Source organism: Heterocephalus glaber, unplaced genomic scaffold (assembly GCF_053883595.1).
Source record: "Heterocephalus glaber isolate CG9 unplaced genomic scaffold, H.glaber_assembly_v1.0 deba00001481, whole genome shotgun sequence".
NCBI lineage: Eukaryota > Metazoa > Chordata > Mammalia > Rodentia > Bathyergidae > Heterocephalus > Heterocephalus glaber.
In genome coordinates this window covers 31,684,488-31,705,541 of record NW_028258317.1, presented here as the reverse complement: position 1 = coordinate 31,705,541, position 21,054 = coordinate 31,684,488, and the positions used below count along the sequence as shown (strand labels likewise).

Here is a 21,054-nt window from a genome sequence, read left to right as displayed (position 1 = left end):
GTAAGGGTATAGCTGTATATAGGATGGTTTCTAGAAGCATAATTTATGGAAAAATGAATATATTCATTTAAAATTTTCATAGAAATTGTGCACGTGCTCTCCAGTATGTCTGAACCAATGTGTGCTCAATATTTCTTCATTTACTCATGAACACTGGTTATTATGAGTCTTAGTCTTTGTAATTAGCATATCATATTCTCAGCTTTTTTCTATTGTTTGATTTGTCTTATTTTGTTGCTTTTTTGTTTTATTGACATTAACTCTTTGTCTAAAATGTATATTGTAAATATTTAATCTCAGATAGTCTCTTAATTTTGTATTCTCTTCCTTGAAAACCCTCCCCACTAACTTTTCTGAAACTTTAGTTGCATATTGGTTTCTTTAAGTTCTTCTTTTTATTTTTTTAACCACCTCCATCCTCTTTTAACAATTACATCAATATGTATAAACACCTTTGAAAAATTATATTCAGCTCTTCTGGTATTTGTGCTGACTGAAGTTTTTTGTGGTCTATACCTTTTTATTGTCTCAATTACTTCTGAGTATTTATGTTAAAAATAGCAACTATACCTATAATAAAATCAGCATCTTAAAGTAGATAATTCATTGTTTTATTGTATATTCCTTCAAGGCTGTGGAATCACTGTGCATTATTTTTTTCTTTTTTTGCTATGCTAAGAATCAAATTGAGGGTTTTTTTTTTTCAGACTTTTCAATAGGAACACTTCATTTAGGCGAGTTTAGGTTTCTTATAATATACAGGGGATAACTTCAGTTCCTTTGCACTTAAACATGTTCTATGAGTGAGTATGTGGTCTATTTTGGAGAACGATCTGTGTGCAGCTGAAAAGAATGCGTATTCTGATTTTGTGGGTGGAATACTCTTGTAAATATCTGTTAAATTCATTTGTTCAAGAGTTTGATTGAGTTCTAGTATTTTGTTGCTTATTTTTTGTCTAGTTGATCTATTTGTGACAGTGGGGTATTGAGGTCCCCCACTACTATTATATTAGTGCTTATTTGATTTCTCATGTCCATTAGTATTTGTTTTATATAGTTGAATGCACTAGTGTTTGGTGTATATATGTTTTTGATTATCATCTCTTCGTCTTGGAGTGTTTCCTTTACAAGGATGTAGTGTCCTTCTTCGTCTCTCTTAATCAGTGTTGGTTTGAAATCCACTTGATCTGCCAAGAGGATAGCTACTCCTGTTTTTTTTCAGGTTCCTGTCTCACGGAATATTGTTTTCCACCCTTTAACTTTCAGTCTATGAGTTTCTTTTTGAATTAAGTGTGTTTCTTGTATGCAGCATATTGTTGGATCTTGCTTCTTGACCCATTCTGCCAGTCTATTTCTTTTGATTGGTGAATTGAGACCATTAACGTTGATGGTTATAACTGATACATATTTACTTATCATTGTCATGACTTTTTCTATTTGTTGGATTCTCCCTCTTTGCATTTAATTTCTTGGATTCATTCTGCTTTGCTTCCTGGGGTTGTGATCCTTGTTGTCTTTTCCTAGGATATTGTCTAAAATGTTTTGGAGTGCTTGTTTGGTATTCATGAAGTTCCTAAGGTGCTCTTTGTCATAAAAGTATCTTATTTCTCCATCAATTTTGAAAGATAGTTTTGCAAGGTACATCAATCTGGGTTGGAGGCTGTTTTCCTTTAGGGCTTGGAATATGTCATTCCAAGCTCTTCTTGCCTTGAGGGTTTGTGTTGAGAAGTCTGCTGTGATTCTGATGGGCTTTCCTTTGTATGTGATTTTCTTTTGATTTGTTTCTTTTCTCTAACTGATTGTAGAACTTTGTTTTTCGGTTGGGTTTCTAGAATCTTAACAATGTATGCCTATGTGTAGATTTTTGTTTTGATCAAGGCTAGTTGGAGTCCTATATGCCTCAGTTATCTGTATGTCAAGTTCTTTTCCCCTGCTTGGGAAGTTTTCTGCCATCACTTCTGTGAACAGTTTTTTTATGTCATCTGCACTCTCTCCTGTTTCTTCATTGACTCCAATCAGTCTAATGTTATTCTTCTTTGCATCATCTAGCAGCTGCTGAATTGATTTCTTGTGGTCCCTTACAATTTTAAAGCAATTTTTCTTTCCCTGGTCACTAATTGCAATCTTATCTTCTATGTCTGAAATTCTGTCCTCACATTGGCTCATTCTACTGCTGAAACTTTCAGTGGAGTTTTTCATCTCCTGGAAATCTGTTTGCATCTGTTTTATGGATTCCATTTGTTTCCTATGTTGAGAGTCCATCATGTTCCTCAGCTCTTCTATTTTTTTACCTGTGTCCTCTCTAGATTTATGAATCATGTCTTACACTATGGACACAATCTCTGCTGTTATGTGAGAAATTATTTCTGATTTCATTTTTTCCAGATCCTCTTTTTTTTCCCCAGTTCAGGGAGTCCAGGTGGTTGAGTATCAGATTGTTCCATCTTGCTTCCCTTCAGGGTTGCTGTAGGTGACCTGGAAGTCTGGTTTTGAGACTTGTTTACGTGTCTTCTTATTTCAATGTGGGGGCGGGGGTTTGTGTTGCTGGTGCCCGCGCGGCTCACCTCCTCTGTGCTGGGGGTGGTGGTGCGGTAGCCTGGAAGGCTCCTCCTCAGCGCTTGGGGTAGCTCTGCTCCTTGGCACTGGGGGCGGTGGTATGGTGGCCCGGAAGGGTCACCTCCTTGGCACTGGGGGTGGCTCTGCTCCTCAGTGCTGGACGATTACTGGTCAGACAGTGAGCACATCTTCCTGGACACCAGCGTGGGTGGTGTGGCCATTGTGCCCACGCATGACTCAGTGCTGATTAAGCAGACCGCGAGCTCCATGCCACCACCCCTGTGGCCAACCCCAACTGCCTCAAATTCAGGGCTTTAAGCGTGTTACAAAAGTGTACTGCCACTGACTGATCTGTACCCCAAGTCCTATCACATCATCCTATCTTTTCTTTTTCTGGACTAATTTTTATTTATTTTATTAGTACATGTTTGCAATACATAATATGAATACATCATCGTAGGGAAGTGATATATGTACATATCACATCTTTTTTTTTTGGTACCAGGGATGGAACTCAGGACCTTGAGCTTGTGAGGCAGGTGGCAGCACCACTGAGCTAAATCCCTAGCCCTGTACATATCACATCCTAATCCTCTTTATTTCCTCTTTCCTTCCCTCCCTTTATCTCTAGATCCCCTTTCCATTTGTAAAAGATCTCCCTGTTTCCTATTTTCTGACTTTAAGTTTGCTCCTTAAATTATTTGTACTTTGAGTTTCTCATTTAGGAGAAACAATGCAATATTTAAGTCTGTGTTCTACTTTATTTCAATAAGTATTCTCTTCTCAAGGTGCATCCATTTTTTATAAATGACTCAAATTAATCATTCTTTTTTTTTTCTTTGGTACTGGGGATCGAACTTGGGTCCTTGTGCTTGCAAGGCAGGTGACGGAACCACTGAGCTAAATCCCCAGCCCTTAAATTTATCATTCTTTATAGCTGAGTAGTACTCCTTTGTGTATATATACATCATTTTTTTTATTTATTCATCTGTTGATGGACATATAAGCCACTTCCAAGATTTAGCTATTATGAGTTTTTCTGCTATAAACATATTTATATATCACTGTAATATGATATCTTTAACTGTTTCAAGAAGATACTTTGAAGGAGAATAGCTGGGTCAAATGGAATTTCTGTTTGTAGTTTTTGAGGAATCTCCGTTCTGATTGCCATATTTCTTGTACAATTTTTCCCCCTGCCCTCCCCCCAGGAGCATTTGCTTTTGTGAGTTCTTTTTATGTTATGAAAAAAACTACAAAATTTCATAACAAAATAAGAGAATAATAATAAGTAATACACTGTGTATCATTATCTTCAAAGTACTCAGAGTACAAGACAAACCCAAAAGATTCTTACAAAAAAGAAACATAATAATGCAAGACTTTCTTTTCAGTGAGCTGAGATAAACTAGTAGTATAAATGAAACAAATACATTAAAATAGTTTTGAGGCTGGGAATTTAGCTCAGTGGTGCCGCTGCCTGCTTTAGAAGTGCAAGTTCCTGAGTTTGATCCTCGGTACCAAAAAAAAAAAATTTTTTTTTGGAAACAATTTGGAAAAGTATTGAACTTTTCCCTACTTTCTTCTAGCTATCTCTCTTCTAAGTTTTTTGAGTTCTTGATGATAGCCATTCTTTGTGGAGTAAGATGGAATCTTAGTGTTTTAATTTGCATTTCTCTTAAGTCCAAAGATGTTGAATATTTTATTCATATACTTATTGGCCATTTCTTCTTCTGAGAAATGTTGTCATTTCATTTGCCTATTCTTTGATTGGGTCTTTTATTTTGGGGGTGTAAGTTTTTTGATTCTTTATATATTCTAAATATTAGACCTATGTCGGAGGAGTTTCTGACAAAAATTATTTTTCCTTTTTTTTTTTTAGACAAGAGTCTTGCTTTGTATTTCAGGCTGGCCTTGAACTCACTGTGTAGCCCAGGCTGCCCTCGAACTTGTGTTGATCCTCCTGCCTCAGCCTCCTCAGTGCTGGGATTGCAGGTGTGCGCCACCATGCCTAGCTATTTTCTCATTCTATAGATTGTTTTTTCACTTGGTTAGTTGTTTGCTTTGCTGTGCAGAAGTTTGAAAATTTCATATAATCTCATTTGTTGATTTTTTAATGTTATTTCTTTTGCAACTGGGGTTCTTTTCAGAAGTCTTGACCTTTGCTTATATTTTAAAGAGTTTTATCTATTTTATCTTTTAGTATTTCTGTTTTTTTAATATCTGGGTCTTTAATCCATTTTGATTTTATTTTAGCCTGTCATGCGTTACCTTTTTGCTGAGAAAGGGTCTCACTGTGGAGCCCAGGTTGGCTTCAAACTGGTGGTGATCCTTCTGCCTCAACTTACCAAGTGCTGGGATTACAGGTGTGCTCTACCACACTTAGCTTTTGTCATACATTATCTTTTTTTTGGTACCAGGGATCGAACTCAGGTCCTTATGCTTGCAAGGCAGGTGCAGTGCCACTGAGATAAATTCCTGGCATGCATTATCTTTTAACTAGAGAACTTCTTTAGAAATTTTTCAGAGTATTATATCTGAAATTATTTCTTTGGTCCTCATACATTACTTTCATTTTTTAGGAAGTTTAGGCTTATTGAGCTTTATAAATGTTTTCCTCATAACTTTGTATACATTGCTTCCTTCAGCTTTGCAGGTGAGGATTCTGATCCCAGCTGGGTGCAGTGGTGTGCATGTGTGGTCCCAGCTACTAAGCAGGCTGCAATGGGACAATTGGCTGAGCCTAGAAGTTCGAGCCCAGCTTCGGCAATGTAGGGAATCACTGAGTCAAAACACACTGATACCAAATTAAAAATGATGTCAGTCTGATTTTTTTTTTAAATAAACTTTATTTTATAAAATCTGAGCATTTATAGGATTTTCTTTTTATGTTTGGATTTGAGAAATGTCAGCAACAATTTCAGAAATCTTGGCTAGTACTTGGTAGCTTTTTCAGTGTGAAGACTTCCACTGAAAATATTTTCTATCTTGATTTTTGCTTCTCTGATGGTTATTCCTTCTAATTCGCAATTTTGACTTTCAGCATTATTGAAACTACCATAACCTTTTTCTGCGAACATGTAGAATTCAATGAAAACTTTTAATTTTGCAAGAGATTTCAGGTACAGCGTAACAAAGGCTTACAAACAAAAGTGGATTTTCTGAGAAGAGATAGAGAATACTAGGATTTTTTTAGAAGTTCAGGTGGCTTGAAATTATTTTTAGGCAGATTCCAGGCTTCACCATTCATTAATTCTGATAGTTGGGCTTACTATTTTTTTTTTTTTCTGGTATCAGGGATCAAACTCAGGACCTTGTGGTTGCAAGGCAGGCATGGTGCCACTGAGCTAAATCCCTGGCCCTGCACAGCAGAAAACATAATCTTTCTAGTATAGTTGTAAGTGTACTTCATAACTTAAAAAAAATAACTGGTTACTTTATTAAAATGCTCTTATTTTTTCTTCAATACAATATATGAGGTTGGCATATTAGATTTTAGATCACATAGATGAGGATATTGAGATATTTTTTCAGTGGTAAGTGGCCGAAGATTCTGTTAAAGGAGTTTAAATAAAAATTAATCCAAAGCTTTTGTAAATAAGGAGGAGAAGAGAGGTTGAAGGGAGGGTAGGGGAATGAGAAAAAATAAGAATCAAGATATATCATTTCTTTTTTTTTTTTTTTCCATTGGGAATTGCACCTTTATATAATGCATCTTGGTTCTTATTTTTTCCCCATTCCCAGCCCTCCCTTCACGCCCTCCACCCTTCCCTATTTACAAAGACTTTATTTCCATTTTTTTCCATTTCTCAGCATTTTTGCTTTCCCCTCTTTCCCTTCCCCTGCCCCTCCCACCACCCCTACCACTTTGGACCTTTTCTTCCTATTTTACATTATCGATTATTCATTCTCATCATTGGTACATTTTAGGTATACAATATAATGACATTCATCATTGGAAATTTGCACCTTTACATAGTCTCTCTTGCTTCTTATTTTTCACCCTTGCCCAGCCCTCCCTTCAACCCCTCCATTCCTATTTACAAAGATTTTGTTCCTATTTTTCCATTTTCTCATATTAATCCTATTCCCTTCTATCCTTTCCCCTAGCCCTCCCATTTCCTTCCCCTTTGCCCCTTTTCTTCCTATTTCACATTACCTGTTATACATTTTAGTCCTTATTTACACTTTCAGTTTCTCACACCAGAGAAACTATTTGGTATTTATACATGTGTGTTCTATTTATTTCACTTAAGAGTATTGCCTCAATGTGCATCCACTTAGCTATAAATGTCTCTAATTTCTCATTTTTTATGGCTGAGTAGTAGTCCATTTTATAAAAAACCCACATTTTCTTTATCCAGTCTCCAGTTGATGGGCATTTGGGCTGTTTCCAAGTTTTAGCTATTACAAACTGTGCTGCTATGAACATGGGTGCACATATATCACTGTGGTATGATTCTTTGAATTCTTTGGGGAAGATCCCCAGGAGTGGAATAGCGGGGTCAAAGGGGATTTCCAGTCCTAGTTCTTTGAGGTATCTCCATACTGATTTCCACAGTGCTTGCACCAGTCTACACTCTCACCAGCAGTGGAGCAGGGTTCCTCTTTCCCCACAGCCCTGCCAGCGTTTGTTATTGGTTGATTTCATGATAGCAGCCATTCTTTCTGGAGTGAAGTGGAATCTCAGTGTTGTTTTCATTTGCATCTCTCGAATGACCAGTGATGTTGAACATTTTTTCATGTATTTATTTGCTATTTCTACTTCTTTGTCTGAGAAATGTCTGTTCATTTCAGAGGCCCATTTTTGGATTGGGTCTTTAAATTTGGGAGGTCTGATCTTTTTAAGTTCTTTATCGATTCGAGATAGTAGACCTTTGTCTGAGGAAGAGCAGGTGAAGATTTTTTCCCACATTGTGTGTTGTCTCTTCACACTGCTGGTGGTTTCTCTTGCTGTGCAGAAGCCTTTTAATAAGAAGAGATCCCATTTGTTGATTGTTTGTGCTAGTTCACGGGCAACTGAGGTTTTGTTCATAAAATCTTTTCCTACACCGATGTCTTCAAGGGTTCTACCTAACCTCTGTTCCAACTGGTTCAGAGTTTCTATTTTAATATTTAGATCTTTAATCCATTTTGCTTTCAGTTTAGTGCATGATGAGAGATACAGGTCTGGTTTTAATCTTTGGCAAGTTGAAGCCCAATTTTTCCAGCACCATTTATTAAAGAGGCTATCTTTCCTCCAGTGAGGGTGTTTGGCTCCTTTGTCGAAGATTAGATGGCTGAGTGTGTCTGGTGTTGTTTCTGCATCTTCTAGTCTGTTCCACTGGTCCTCAAGTCTGTTTCTTTGCCAGTACCATGCTGTTTTTATCACAGTAGCTTTGTAGTATAGTTGCAGGTTGGGGATTGTGACACTCCCTGCCATGTCTCTGTTACCTAGAATTGCTTTTGCTATTCTGGGTCTCTTCTTGTTCCAAATGAATTTTTGGACTGTTTTCTTGAGATCTATGAAGTATGCTGCTGGGATCTCAATTGGAATTGCATTAAATCTATATAGCAGTTTTGGAAGTATGGCCATTTTCACTCTATTAATCCTTCCTAACCAGGAGCAGGGGATGTCTGTCCATTTTCTGATATCATCTTCAATCTCTCTTTTCAGAGTGCCATAGTTTTCAGAGAAGAAGTCTTTGATTTCTTTCGTTACGATGATTCCTAGGTATTTCAGTTTTTTGGATGCTATTGTGAAAGGAATTATTTGCCCTATTTCTCTCTCAGTGAGTCTGTCGTTGGTGTAGAGGAAAGCTATTGATTTTTGTGTGTTGACCTTGTAAGCAGCTACTTGACTGAATTTGGTTATTAAGTCTAGAAGACTTTTGGTGGAGTTCTGGGGGTCTTCTATATAGAGTATCATGTCATCTGCAAATAATGACAATTTGACTTCTTCATTACCTATCTTTATTCCTTTTATTTCTTTCTCTTGTCTAATTGCCATGGCTAATGTTTCCAGAACTATATTGAACAAGAGTGGTGATAGTGGACATCCTTGTCTTGTTCCTGATTTGAGTGTGAAGGATTTCAGTTTTTGACCATTTAGTATGCTATTGGCTGTTGGTTTTTCATAGATGGCATCTATCAGTTTGAGGTAGAGACCATCTATTCCAATTTTTTGTAGGGTTTTTATCATAAAAGCATGTTGGATTTTGTCAAATGCTTTTTCTGCATCTATGGAGATAATCATATGGTTTTTGTCCTTGGCTCTATTGATATAGTGTATTACATTAATTGATTTTCATATATTGAACCATCCCTGCATCCCTGGGATGAATCCCACTTGATCAGGGTGTATGATCTTCTTGATGATCTTCTGCATTCTGTTTGCCAGTATCTTATTAAGGATTTTTGCATCTATGTTCATTAGTGAGATTGGCCTATAGTTCTCTTTTTCAGTTGCGTCTTTCTCTGCTTTGGGAATCAAGGTGATGCTTGGTTCCAGGAATGAATTTGGGAGTATTGCTTCCCTTTCAATTTCAATGAAGAGTTTAAACAGTAGTGGCAGCAGTTCCTCTCTAAATGTCTTGTAGAATTCAGCAATGAAGCCATCAGGGCCCAGGCTTTTCTTAGTTGATAAGTTTTTAATTACCTTTTCAATTTCATTGGTTGATATTGGGTTGTTCAGAATTTTTAGGTCTTCTTCATTCAACTTTGGTAATTCATATGTATCTAGGAATCTGTCCATTTCTTCTGTGTTGTCCATCTTATTGGTGTATAGATTCTGGAAGTAGGTATTGATGATCATCTGGATTTCTGCTGGGTCTGTTGTAGTTTCACCCTTTTCACTCCTAATTGCATGGATTTGGGCCTTTTCTTTCCTTTTTCTGACAAGGTTGGCTAAAGGTTTGTCAATTTTGTTCATTCTTTTGAAGAACCAACTCTTGGCTTCATTGATTTTTTGTATTGTTCTTTTAGTCTCCATTGCATTGATTTCTCCTCTGATCTTTCTAATTTCCTCCCTTGTATGAGCTTTGGGGTTGTCCTGCTCTTCTTTTTCTAGAAGCTTGAGGTTCAGCATCAGGTTGTTTAATTGGGCTCGTTCTGTTGTCCTAATATGCATGTTCACTGCTATGAATTTCCCTTGTATGACTGCTTTCATTGTGTCCCATAGATTCCGATATGTTGTATTGTCATTGTCATTTAATTGAAGGAACTGTCTGATTTCTTCTTTAATTTCCTTTGTGACCCATTGGTTGTTCAGAAGTGTGTTGTTCAGTTTCCACGTGTTTATGAAATTTTTTGAGTTTCTTTTGCTATGGATCTCCAATTTCATCGCACTGTGGTCTGATAATATACAGGGGATAACTTCAATTCCTTTGCAGTTACTTAAACATGTTCTATGTGTGAGTATGTGGTCTGTTTTTGAGAATGACCCATGTGCAGCTGAGAAGAATGTGTATTCTGATTTTGTGGGGTGGAAGACTCTGTAAATATCTGTTAAGTTCATTTGTCTAAGAGTTAGATTGAATTCTAGTATTTCATTACTTATTTTTAGTCTAGTTTATCTATCTATTTGTGACAGTGGGGTGTTGAGGTCCCCCACTACAATTGTATTAGTGCATATATGACCTTTCATGTCCGTTAGTATTTGTTTTATATAGTTGGGTGCACTAGTGTTTGGTGCATAGATATTTATGATTGTCATCTCTTCCTCTTGGATTGTTCCATTTACAAGGATGTAGTGTCCTTCATCTCTCTTAATCAGTGTTGGTTTGAAATCTACTTGATCTGCCAAGAGGATAGCTACTCCTGCTTTTTTCGGGTTCCTGTCACATGGAGTATTGTTTTCCACCCTTTAACTTTCAGTCTGTGGGTTTCCTTTTGAATTAAGTGTGTTTCTTATATGCAGCATATTGTTGGATTTTGCTTCTTGACCCATTGTGCCAGTCTATTTCTTTTGATTGGTGAATTGAGACCATTAACTTTGATGATTATAACTGAAACGTATTGACTTGTCATTTCCATGGCTTTTTCTTTTTGTTGAGTTCTCTCCCTTTACATTTAATTTCTTGTCATGCCAGATGGGTTCATTCTGCTTTTCTTCCTGGGGTTGTGATCCTCAATGTCTGTTCCTAGGATATTGTGTTAAATTCTTTAGAGTGCTGGTTTGGTATTCACGCAGTTCCTAAGGTGCCCTTTGTCATGAAAGTAAGATATATCATTTCTTATACAAATTTCTTATGATAAATGTGATCATTATGTATACCTAAAGTGTAATTAAGTAAAAAAAATTAATCCACTCACTTGAAATAATGAGACCAAATTTAAAGAGTAAATTTGGAGTTCATTTATCAGCTTTAGTGGTTCTCTGAGCCCCTTGGAATTCAATACAGATGTGTTGTTTTTGCTTTTCTGTGTCATTCTACTGTTTTCACAAAGGGTTGGGGATTCAAATTATTTAAGAATCACAGGAAAACTAACATAGTTTTACAGGCAAAAAAAGATTTATTTAGTGGATCTATGTTTTTTGGAAGAAATTCAGCCAAAAATTCAGTCAACAATGATCATTTAAAACAGATATCATTTCAGTTAATCATTCGGCCCAGGAGTGTGATCTGTGAGTTTAGTGGGTGAGGCCTGGACTTTCTCCAACTGTGTATAAGTAGTCATTTTTGCTAAAGTTAGAGTTTAGAGCTGATTTCCAGTTCCATACACATTGAAGGCTAGAGGACAAGAAGGCTTCTGAAGAAGTAGTGATCCTTTCCCCAAAGAAGACCCTATAGTGTCACAGGTCTCAGTCAAATACAGGGTTTCTGTAAGTGCTCACTCACTCAGTAATGATGAGGATTTACCTGTTCGGGTTGATGCAGCTACAAGCCTGCCGTTTCATGGTCTCATAACATTTGGGCACAAGACTGGATCTGAACCACAGACCCTTGTATTGTCCTGAGGATCTGACTTTCAAAAGCCGAGACTGTACCCCCAACAGCTAGTGGGCCAGTGTTACAGAGTGTACATGAAGTATTTGGAGAGTCAGGTCCCACTGAGGCTTTGAGGAGGAGACTCTGAGTTCTGCTTTCTGATGTTGAAAGGCTAGATACTTAGGCCTAAGAGCAGGTTCTTAATAAATTTGTGATAGAACATTTAAGATTTATATGTTGAAAGATCTCTAGGCCTTTGAAAAGGAAATTGTGAAGAATTATGAAGAACATGATATACTGGAAGTACCATTCTTTGTAGTGCAGAATCCTCAGCTACAGAAAGGTTCTGATTCTGTCAAAGTGAATGAGTGTGAAGAATTGCAAAGAAGGCATTTATTTTAATTTATTTATTTTTTTGGTCCGGGGGATTGAACTTGGGACCTTGTGTTTGCAAGGCAGGCAGCAAGGCATTTATTTTAAAAGTGTAGATGTTTGAGATATCTTCTTCTGAAGCATTGGAGTAAGAAGAGTCTGGGCACTTAAGAGTCAGTAGATAAAGTTCTCAAGAATCTCAGCAATCCCAAAGGAAGAAAAAAAGACAAAATCTGTGTTACCCAAGGAAGGTTTCAAGGAGTGCCGTGCAGGCATACCTTTGTAAGACAATTATAGTTCATTCTAGTTTTTAAAACTTACTTTAAATTTGTATTGTGTTGCAGTGGGATTAACTGGCCAGTTTGTTGAGAAAAATAAAGTACCATAGAATTGACAAAGTACTACTGTAGGGAATGTGAACAAAGCTAGTATTTTATATCCATCAGAGAACACATGAGAGACGATTTGTGTGGAAAAGTTTTCATGCAGTATCGAGACCTCTGTTCATGAGACAGACTACCCACACAGGAGAGAAACCATGTACATGACAGCTACCTGTCACAAAAGATTTGTCTGAGTCCACCGTGGTCATAAGAGAGTCCATATGAAATAGAAAACAAGCATTGTAAAAATTGGAAAATGCTTTACCCGCGAGGGAAACCTCAACACTCTCTAAAGAGTCCACTTAAAAACTAAACCATGTGCATATTCACAGCATTGCTGTGCAATGGAAACACAATGTGAGTCACAAAAGCAAGTCTCATGTAATTCAAAGTTTTCTAGTAGCATATTAAAACAGTAAAAAGGAACAGGTGCTGTTAATTTTAATAATATATTTATGTAGCCCAATATGTAAAAAATATTATTTCAACATGTAATCAACATTAAAAACTATACATGACATTTTACATTCTCTTTTAAGTCCAGGATGTATTTTATACTTAGAGCACATCTCCATTTGGACTAGCCACATGTGGACCACAGTAGCCATAGTGCAGGCAGTTCAGGCCTAGTGTAGTCAAATATTTTGCTGCCTTAAAAATTACACTCAGGACAGCGAGACCCTGTATCAAAAACAAAAGACAAAACAAACAAAAAACCAAAAAAATACGCTAGTAACACCTCATTTAAATGCCCAAAATAATATCTAATGAAATCTGAGTGTTGTCCTAACTTCTGATTTAACAGTGATTTATAAACTGTTCTAATGTGAATAGTAAATGATGTAATAATATATGTTAAGCACCTGGGAGTGTGCTTGCTTACAGTAGATCGTCAATATCCACACCCATCATTAAGAAATAGTTACTTTTTTATTTAACAAATAGTCTTTTATTTCTAAGATTTCTTTCTAGTTCCCAGGAGTAGTCTTACTTTAAAAAGGGCATGCTATTTTTCTTTTTGTTGTATTACCTTCTTACCTCTACAGAAAATAAAAAATGTAGTGTTATTCTCTTTCCATTAATTATCTTTTAATATTGATTATTTGTTGTGATTGGTCCCCGAGTCCAGTTTTTTGAGTGGTTGATCTATTTCATAACTCTAGTTATTTTTCATAGTCTGCTAATGTTTATAAATAAAGTACTTGATCATTCATTCTGGTGACTGGTGTGATCACTGCTTGAAATTATGGGGCTGGTTTTTTTTTTTTTTTTGATTGATTTTTCCTTCCACGAGTGCATAGGGAGGTGATTGGTAGTTGAATGGTTTGATTCTGTGGCCCTTTTTTCCTCCTTTAAATGTGTCAGATGGGCCTCCACTGTGCTGCAGAATGAACTGGGTGCCCATGGCGGCCACTGCTCAGTGTGGGTGGCTAGGGTTCAGTTGTTTAAAACTGGTGGGATTGGGCTGTAGATGTAGCTTAGTGGTAAAGCATTTGCCTACCATGTGTGAGGCCTTTTGTTAAATCCCCAGCAAAACACACACACACACGCATACACACATGTAAGATTAAACACCTGGTTAGCACATTCACTTTCTGTGTGTTACATGTTCTTCTATTTCTTTACAGGAATACACATGGTTTGATAAAAGCCATTATGAAATTATTACAAATGCAAGCTCTAAAGGAAGGACAAGGTGGGGGAAAAAACATTCAGCATATATATACTATTAGGTAAGTCTTTTCTCCTGTCTTTCTAAGAGAAAATTGAATTGTTAAGGCATGATATGAGACATGATAATCCACTAAGAATTAGTTACTTAGCAGTAGAACAATGATTGTGGTTCCTATTTCAAAGAGGATTGAGATAGAGTTGATCACTAAAGTGAGTTTTAAGGTTGGTTGCTTAGGGTTGAAATTGGTTCCCAAATTAAGATTATTCTTTTTGCCTTAGAGTATATAACTGTCTCCTATTATTATGAACACTGAAGTGCTCACTGAGCAAATGTACTTAAAGCATGAGGAGTTCAGGTGAGGCACAAGGGTAAGCTTCCTCAGCATAAAAGTACAGTCATATTTGGTACTTGATTGCTTTGAAATTTGTCTAATTTAGTACTTGACAAGTTTTGATGGGAAAAATTTGTCCCAGTACTCATCATTCATTTGGTACTTGACCCATAAGCTAGAGCTTGTTGGTGTTGGTTGGTTCCTGGCTTGCTACCCTTTCCAGCCAAAACACTTCGTTGATAGTTTTTGGTAGTCTGAGGAACAGTTGACGACTAGTACTGAGGTACTACCCTACTAGAAGACTGTTGTCTGCCAGTGTTGTTACCCAGGGCGAGTTCAGTAATTAGGAATGTTTTCTTTGTCTTTATAGAATGCTATAAAAATAAGAATGTAACAGATAGAATTATTTAAAAAAGGAAAAGATAGCAGCAATAATAGTAAAATGCGTTGGATTTTATTGTGAGACTATGGACAAGAAAGAATGATAGTATCCCCGGAAAGCTGTTTCTTAAGAGAAGGGGTCTCATTAGTGGAGGATCTGGAAGGTGCACATAATCAGTTTATGTTGTCTGAAAAAAACTCTTCAGTGACAGATCCGAAATGTGCCCATTTCCAAAGGATGAGACTGTGGAACCATGAACAGGACATTGGTTTATGGAGGGAAGATGGCTCACATGGGCTGTAGGGACATGGCAGGGAAGGGAAATTGGGTGTTAGTGAGCCGTGATTGGCTTGAGATTAACGGTGAATGTAGTGTTGAGACTTTGACTCTACAGGGGTCAAAAGCCATGAGAGAACCTACCTTTTGCTTATTGGTGTTTATACTGCTTTACTTTCGATAAAAAGTAAATAATATTTCACATGTTACCATGATCTTCCCTGTAATTTTAGGGCTGCTTATGATCTTTTTTATTTTTATGAGTACATTACTGAGAGTTTCTTAAGCTATTTTTAAAAACAAGATTGGATTTGCATTTTATATATTTTTCTTTGCTTATTCTGTGAATATCTTCAAACATAAAAAGTTGGAGGAATGTGGTACAATTAATTTATTGATTTGTTTTTAAATAGAAGAAGCAGAAAGAAAATTATTTATTTGAAAATACTCTAGAAACTTGTAGTGTGCTGGGTAAAGTTTCAAATTGATAAGTATGCTTTTTAAATTTTATTTTTTATTTATTTTTACTTTTTTATTTTTTTGGTACCAGGTATCGAACTCAGGTCCTTGTGCTTGTGCAGCAGGTGGCGAAACCATTGAGCTAAATCCCTGGCCTAAGTATGCTTTTTTAAAAATGTGGTAGTGCTCTTTGTAAGGCAAGTTTCGGGTTTCCCCTTCATGTATTGCCTTGAACAGAATCGGTCTTTTAGAGGAGCAAATCTTAGTATTTCTGGAGAGACTTTAGTGTTTCTTCTTTTTAAAAAGAAATTTCAAAAAAAAGAAGAAGTTCAAAGTCTTGGGCCTGAGTTCCAGGAGAGAACACAATTCCTTTTTATTGTTGTTCAGTGAGGGTTATTTATTTGTAAATAGGGAAGCTTTTAAGTTTTAAATTAATTTTTGTATCAATTTTATTGAGATATAATTCACATAAAATATGATTAACTCATTAACAATATATAATTCAGTGGATTTCAGCATATTCACAGTTATATGACCATTACCACAATCAATTTAGAACATTTCATCTTCTCCTAGAAACTCCTCACTCATTTGCAATCACACCATTCCTCACCCCCCACCCCTGCCCCCTGCCAGTGGGGTATTTTTTAATATTGGCTTCTCAATAGTGGCAGCTTATTAGAACCATTTGCGTGTGCTTAGAAACAAACACACATGGGAAGAGTCAAATATTCCAGACCAACCGGACCAAATCTTTGCAGTGACGCTTGGTGTTTTTTTAACTGATCAGGTGCTTCTGTTTCACAGTGAGCACAATGTGGCAGTCAGCTGCTCACCAGCCCAGAGTGCTGATTCATTGGAAATCTTGCTGAGGTGCAGACTCTGTCCTTACCCTAGGCTGCACTCAGGATGCCTAACAAGCTCCCTAGTGACCCTGTGCGGCCTCCCACACCATAAGTAAGTAGCAGAGCTGCATGGCATCAGCACTGCCTGGGAGCTTGTTTAGGAAGGCAGTGACTTGGATTCTATGGCAGACTCCCTGGATCAGAGCAGGTGTTTTAGAAAGATGTTCTGGGTAACTCACAGGCACCTTACTGTTTAAGATGTGCTGGTTTCAATGACAATAAAAGAAACTTTCGCATCATGCAGAGGAATTAAGGTCACTCTCATTTTCATTCTGATTGTCACTGTCTGTTTGCTGGACCTCCAGTCATCTGTAATGTTTTACTTGTTTATAATTCACTTTTTGTTATAGTTGGTTCTTTTAACTGCAGTCTTATTTTCAAAAGGGAATAGGTGTAAGGCAGGAATAGCTTAATTTGAGGAACCAAAAAGAATGAATGGATACATAAGGTTTGTCTTTAGATAGGTGGCACATTAAGAGGTCCAGAATCAGTCACCTGAGTTGGCATAATCTGGTAATGTTTATGGAGAGCCCTTATGTGCATGCTCCGTGCTGCTATAAATCAGTAGAGTGTAATCGACAGGATAAGAGTCTTTAGCTTCTCCAGAGGGGATTGTGATAGCAGAAACAGAAGAGAGGTGAGCTTGAAGAGGAGATTCTCCTCAAGAGAGCTATGATTACCTGAGTCAAGCATAAAATTGTCATGCTGTTTCAGAGCCTTCTTTGCCACATGTTGGTTAGCAGCAGCATCCAGCGTTGGAGAGGAGACTGATGAGCTGTGTAAGAAAGCATTAAGAAGGAGATGAGGGCTAAGAACTCTGCTGAGAGGTGTCCTTTGGTTATGATGTAGGATTAATTTAAAATAGAAGTACTGGTAACTGTATGACAGGTAACTGTAAGTTTTGACAGGTAATTGTACTGGTAACTGTAAGTTTTGTGAGTATGAAATTAATCTATGTTTTTATGGTATTAAGGACTTTTCTTGTATACAGTTAGGGTTTAAATTTTTCTTTGTATTCTAATGGCTCATTAATTGGAATCTTAAGAAAACAAAATATTTGGTCATTTTAAATGGGCCTGTACACAATTGCATAAGTTGTTCTAGTATGGAGAGAATATTTGAGGGCCACGAATCTTAGTCACTGGCTTCTCCTGGCCCCTGTCAATTTCCTGAAGGAAGCCCTAGGCAAGATGTTCTTTTTGTTTTACCTAGAACTTAATGGTTCTCAGATTTCTTACTCATGGAAGCCACCTAGGAAGCTTGTTAGAAGTATAGTTTCTCAGTCCCACTTGCCAGACGTTCTCATTCATTCAGTAGTTTTGTGTGAGACTTGGGAATCAGCATGTTTGTCCTCAGGGAGACGGATAAAGGCTATTTGTGCATCACAAGTGAGCAGTATTTCTGCAGCCCTAAGAGCTGGGTAGCACCACCTGTGAGCTATAGAGACCCCACTGGGGTCTGCTAGAGGGATCTTGAGTGGCTCAGAAATGCCTCTTTCCTTCTGTTCCATATCTGGGAGGCAAGAGATCTCTGCACCAAGTTTGTCTTGCTGTGTCAGCCGTGCACAGTGGAGAGGCCAAGAGCAGGACCAGAGAACAATTCTAAAGGAAAACAGTGCAAGGAGAACAAGGCAACTGCAGATCCCAGAAAGGAATGTAAGATAATTTATTCAATGAAATACTTCATGGCCCCAATGTGTGTCCCAGTTCATGGTCAGATGGTGGTTGGGTTGTATGAGCAGGAGGGGAAGAGACCTGGACACTCTTTTAGAAATCACTCTGGTTTTCAGTGATTACTGTGCATAGGAGCTCATTTGACCTTTGGCTATACATGTCTGGAACATGGCCTTGCATCTATACTTTATTATGGGGTTTGAACGCAGGTGAACTACTGACCATCTTTGAAGAACTTTGGAATACAGTGCATATGGCTAAAGCTAAGATTGCTTAACCAGACCTTTTTCTAGGCATTTCTTATTTAGCTTGGTGACTTAAACAAGATTAGGTGGGGATATTTACACCCAGCTGCAGTTGTCAGTATTTTTGAGGATGGGAGTAACTAGAAGAACAATTCAGTATATTTGGTTATTGTGATTAACTGAAGAGCATTTACCAAGTGTAAAACACAAGTCCCATGAGTCTCACCTCTAGCTGGATGTTAGAGCAACTTTTAAGTACACACATTCCTATCTACCAAGAATAATGGGAGGGTCGGTCTGGGACATTGATATTTTCCCAAAGCTACTGTGTGACTCCCAGCTTGCAGGTAGGGTGCAGAATGACTGGCCTATTGTTGCAGTCAGGCAGGGGGGCTTTCATCTTTGTCAGACCTTCAGGTTGGTAAGATTTTTGATGTGAATTTTTCTCATTAAATATTGTCAACGAGTTCAGATTTTAAAAAGTACAAGATGGGCTGGCAAAACACATCTGCTCAGAGTATACAGTTCATAGGCAATGAGGTTATGACCTCTGGTATAAGTACGTAAGTTTTCAAGAACTTCAGAAACATTTTTCTGTTTATGAACAATTTTTAATGTTAATTAACATTTTTCTTTTTACTACTAATGAAATATCCTTTAGTTTTGACTTTCTTTTTTCTCCCTTTGTTCTGAGTATTGTTTAACTAGAACCCTACTCTCTGTAACACTTATATTTAACTAAATTATTGACGACTTTTCTAATATTGATCATATAGGTAGTGGGGCAGAGAATAAATATTTGGTTAGTATTTTTGTTGCGAGACTGAATAAATTTTTAGGGTTTGTAAATTATTAAAGGCTCATTTTTCTCATTTGCTTTGTAATTTGTCATTTCCTTCTTGAAATTTTATCGTGTGCTTTTGCTTTTGATTTTTCCTCTGCATATTCATATTATGGCAATCTTTTAAAAATCTCTTTTCCTTCAGCTAAAGTGAGGAAATAGCTGTGAATTCATGAGCAGTAACTGCTTGTTCCAAAATTCATGCTTCGTTCTGATGTGCCAGACAGTGGCTGACACGCACAAATATCAAATGTTAAGAATTTTTTTGTGGGAAGGTTTGGTTTGATCAACATCAAGCTGTACTTTCTGAAATAAGCGAATATTAAATGATTTAGCAGATGGTGTGCTCTGAAGTGGGCGATTAGGCCAGTAGTCATGGATAGTTTGTACCCTGAGTTGATTAAAGTTATGCATTCTGCATTTGTTTCTCATTTTTGTAGTGTTATGTAGTTTATTTGGATGAAGAGTTAGTTTTAAGAATTTAAGAGCTATATGGTCTAAAGGCCAAGATACTTCATAGTTCATATTGATTCTTTGACAGCACTGAAAGCAAATTTATCCCTGAGGGTTTTTGAATAAAGAGAAACAACAGCAAGACCCAGATAAATACAGTTGTAAGTGTGCAAAGGGCAGTTGATGGTTGTGGGTATCAAAATGTAGCCCCATTTAAAAATTTTGATAACTGGCTTTTTCTAAGCATTGTCTCTTATAACCCACATTGAAGGATGACATAGAGTCAGCCACATGAATAGTTCAGGAAGTGTTTTCTGTGGTGCCTGCCTGCACATTGCTATGTGAAAGAACTTGGCACACTAGAGGAGCTCACAGAAAGCAGGGCAGCTGAGTTCAGTGCTCAAGGAGGGAGACGCTGGATAGAGGTCAGGGCCATGGGCTAGAAAATGAGTCATGGTAAGTTCATTTGTTCATTTGTTCTCTTTCTTTTTTCTTCCCTCCCTCCCTCTCATTTGTTCCTTCGTTCATTCATTTTTTTTTTTGGTACCGGGGATCGAACCTGGGTCCTCAGCGTCGAGGCAGGTGGTGGAACCACTGAGCTAAATCCCCGGCCCCGTTCATTCATTTTTTTGAGACAAAGTATTTCTATGTACTTAGTCTGGTCTTGACCACACTATGTAACCCAAGCTGGCCTCCAACTTGAGGCTATTGTCCTGTCTCAGCCTCTAGGATGCTGGGATTACAGGTGTGGACTACCATGCCTAGTTTAAGGCTTTTCATTTTACTATACCATACTGTTTTGAAATTATTTTTAAAGTTTTGGAACAGTTTCAAAAATAGTGACAAAGACTTTTATTTACTCAGGATCACTGGTGTTTTTACATTTTGCCACATTTGTGTTATCATACTATATCTAGTTTTGTCAGTTTTCTCAATAATGTCCTTTTGTGGCTCCTTTTTCTTCCTTTCCTTTCTTTCTTTTTCTTTCTGGTGGTGCTGGGGATAGAACCCAAGACTTCTACCTTGGAGTCACATCTGCAGCCCTAAGACCTAGTTTAAGTCATATGTTGCCTTTAGTTGTCAATATCTTTTTTAAAATTTGCAGCATTTTTTCATCCTCTTCTTGTCTTTCATAGCTATTGCACTTTTTTTTTTTTTGTACTGGGGATTGAACTCAGGACCTTGAGCCTGGGAGGCAGGCGTGGGGCCACTGAGCTAAATCCCCAGACATGCACTTTTTGAATACTGTGTAAACAATGTTGTGGCCTGAGGGTGTCAAACCTGGAGGCCTGCGTGTCCACCCCATTCCTTACTGGGGTTTGAGCTTTGATCACTTAGTATGTGTTTTTTGATTTCTCCATTGTGTGTATAACTTTTTCCTATTGTAGCTAATAAACAGTCTGTGGGGAAGATGCTTTGAGGCCAGATATCCTGTTGCTCATTACGTTCAGCACCTTCAGTTTTCACTTTGATAATACAGAATGGTGATTTCCCAACTCCACCACTCCCTTCACATTTATCAGAGGCAAAAGAGATAGAGTTATATTTTAGTGGCAGAAACAGTAAACTATCAGTCAGGGATATTGAGGGGGCT

The 21,054-nt window shown here is 37.4% G+C and overlaps 1 protein-coding gene across 21 annotated transcripts in view; it reads left to right on the top strand.

Moving 5' to 3' along the window:
• Positions 1 to 21,054, top strand: part of Focad (focadhesin) — a 357,541-nt gene that overhangs the window by 62,590 nt on the left and 273,897 nt on the right. For 19 of the 21 annotated variants that reach the window (XM_087183408.1, XM_087183411.1, XM_087183405.1 and 16 more), the window contains one exon: positions 13,849 to 13,953. The exons of 1 other annotated variant lie outside the window; for it this stretch is intronic. In XM_087183408.1, coding sequence (XP_087039534.1) covers positions 13,849 to 13,953 — 105 coding nt within the window. Of the gene's footprint in view, positions 1 to 13,848; positions 13,954 to 16,360; positions 17,904 to 21,054 lie in introns of those variants that run through there. One more of the 21 variants, XM_087183416.1, reaches the window with a different exon arrangement.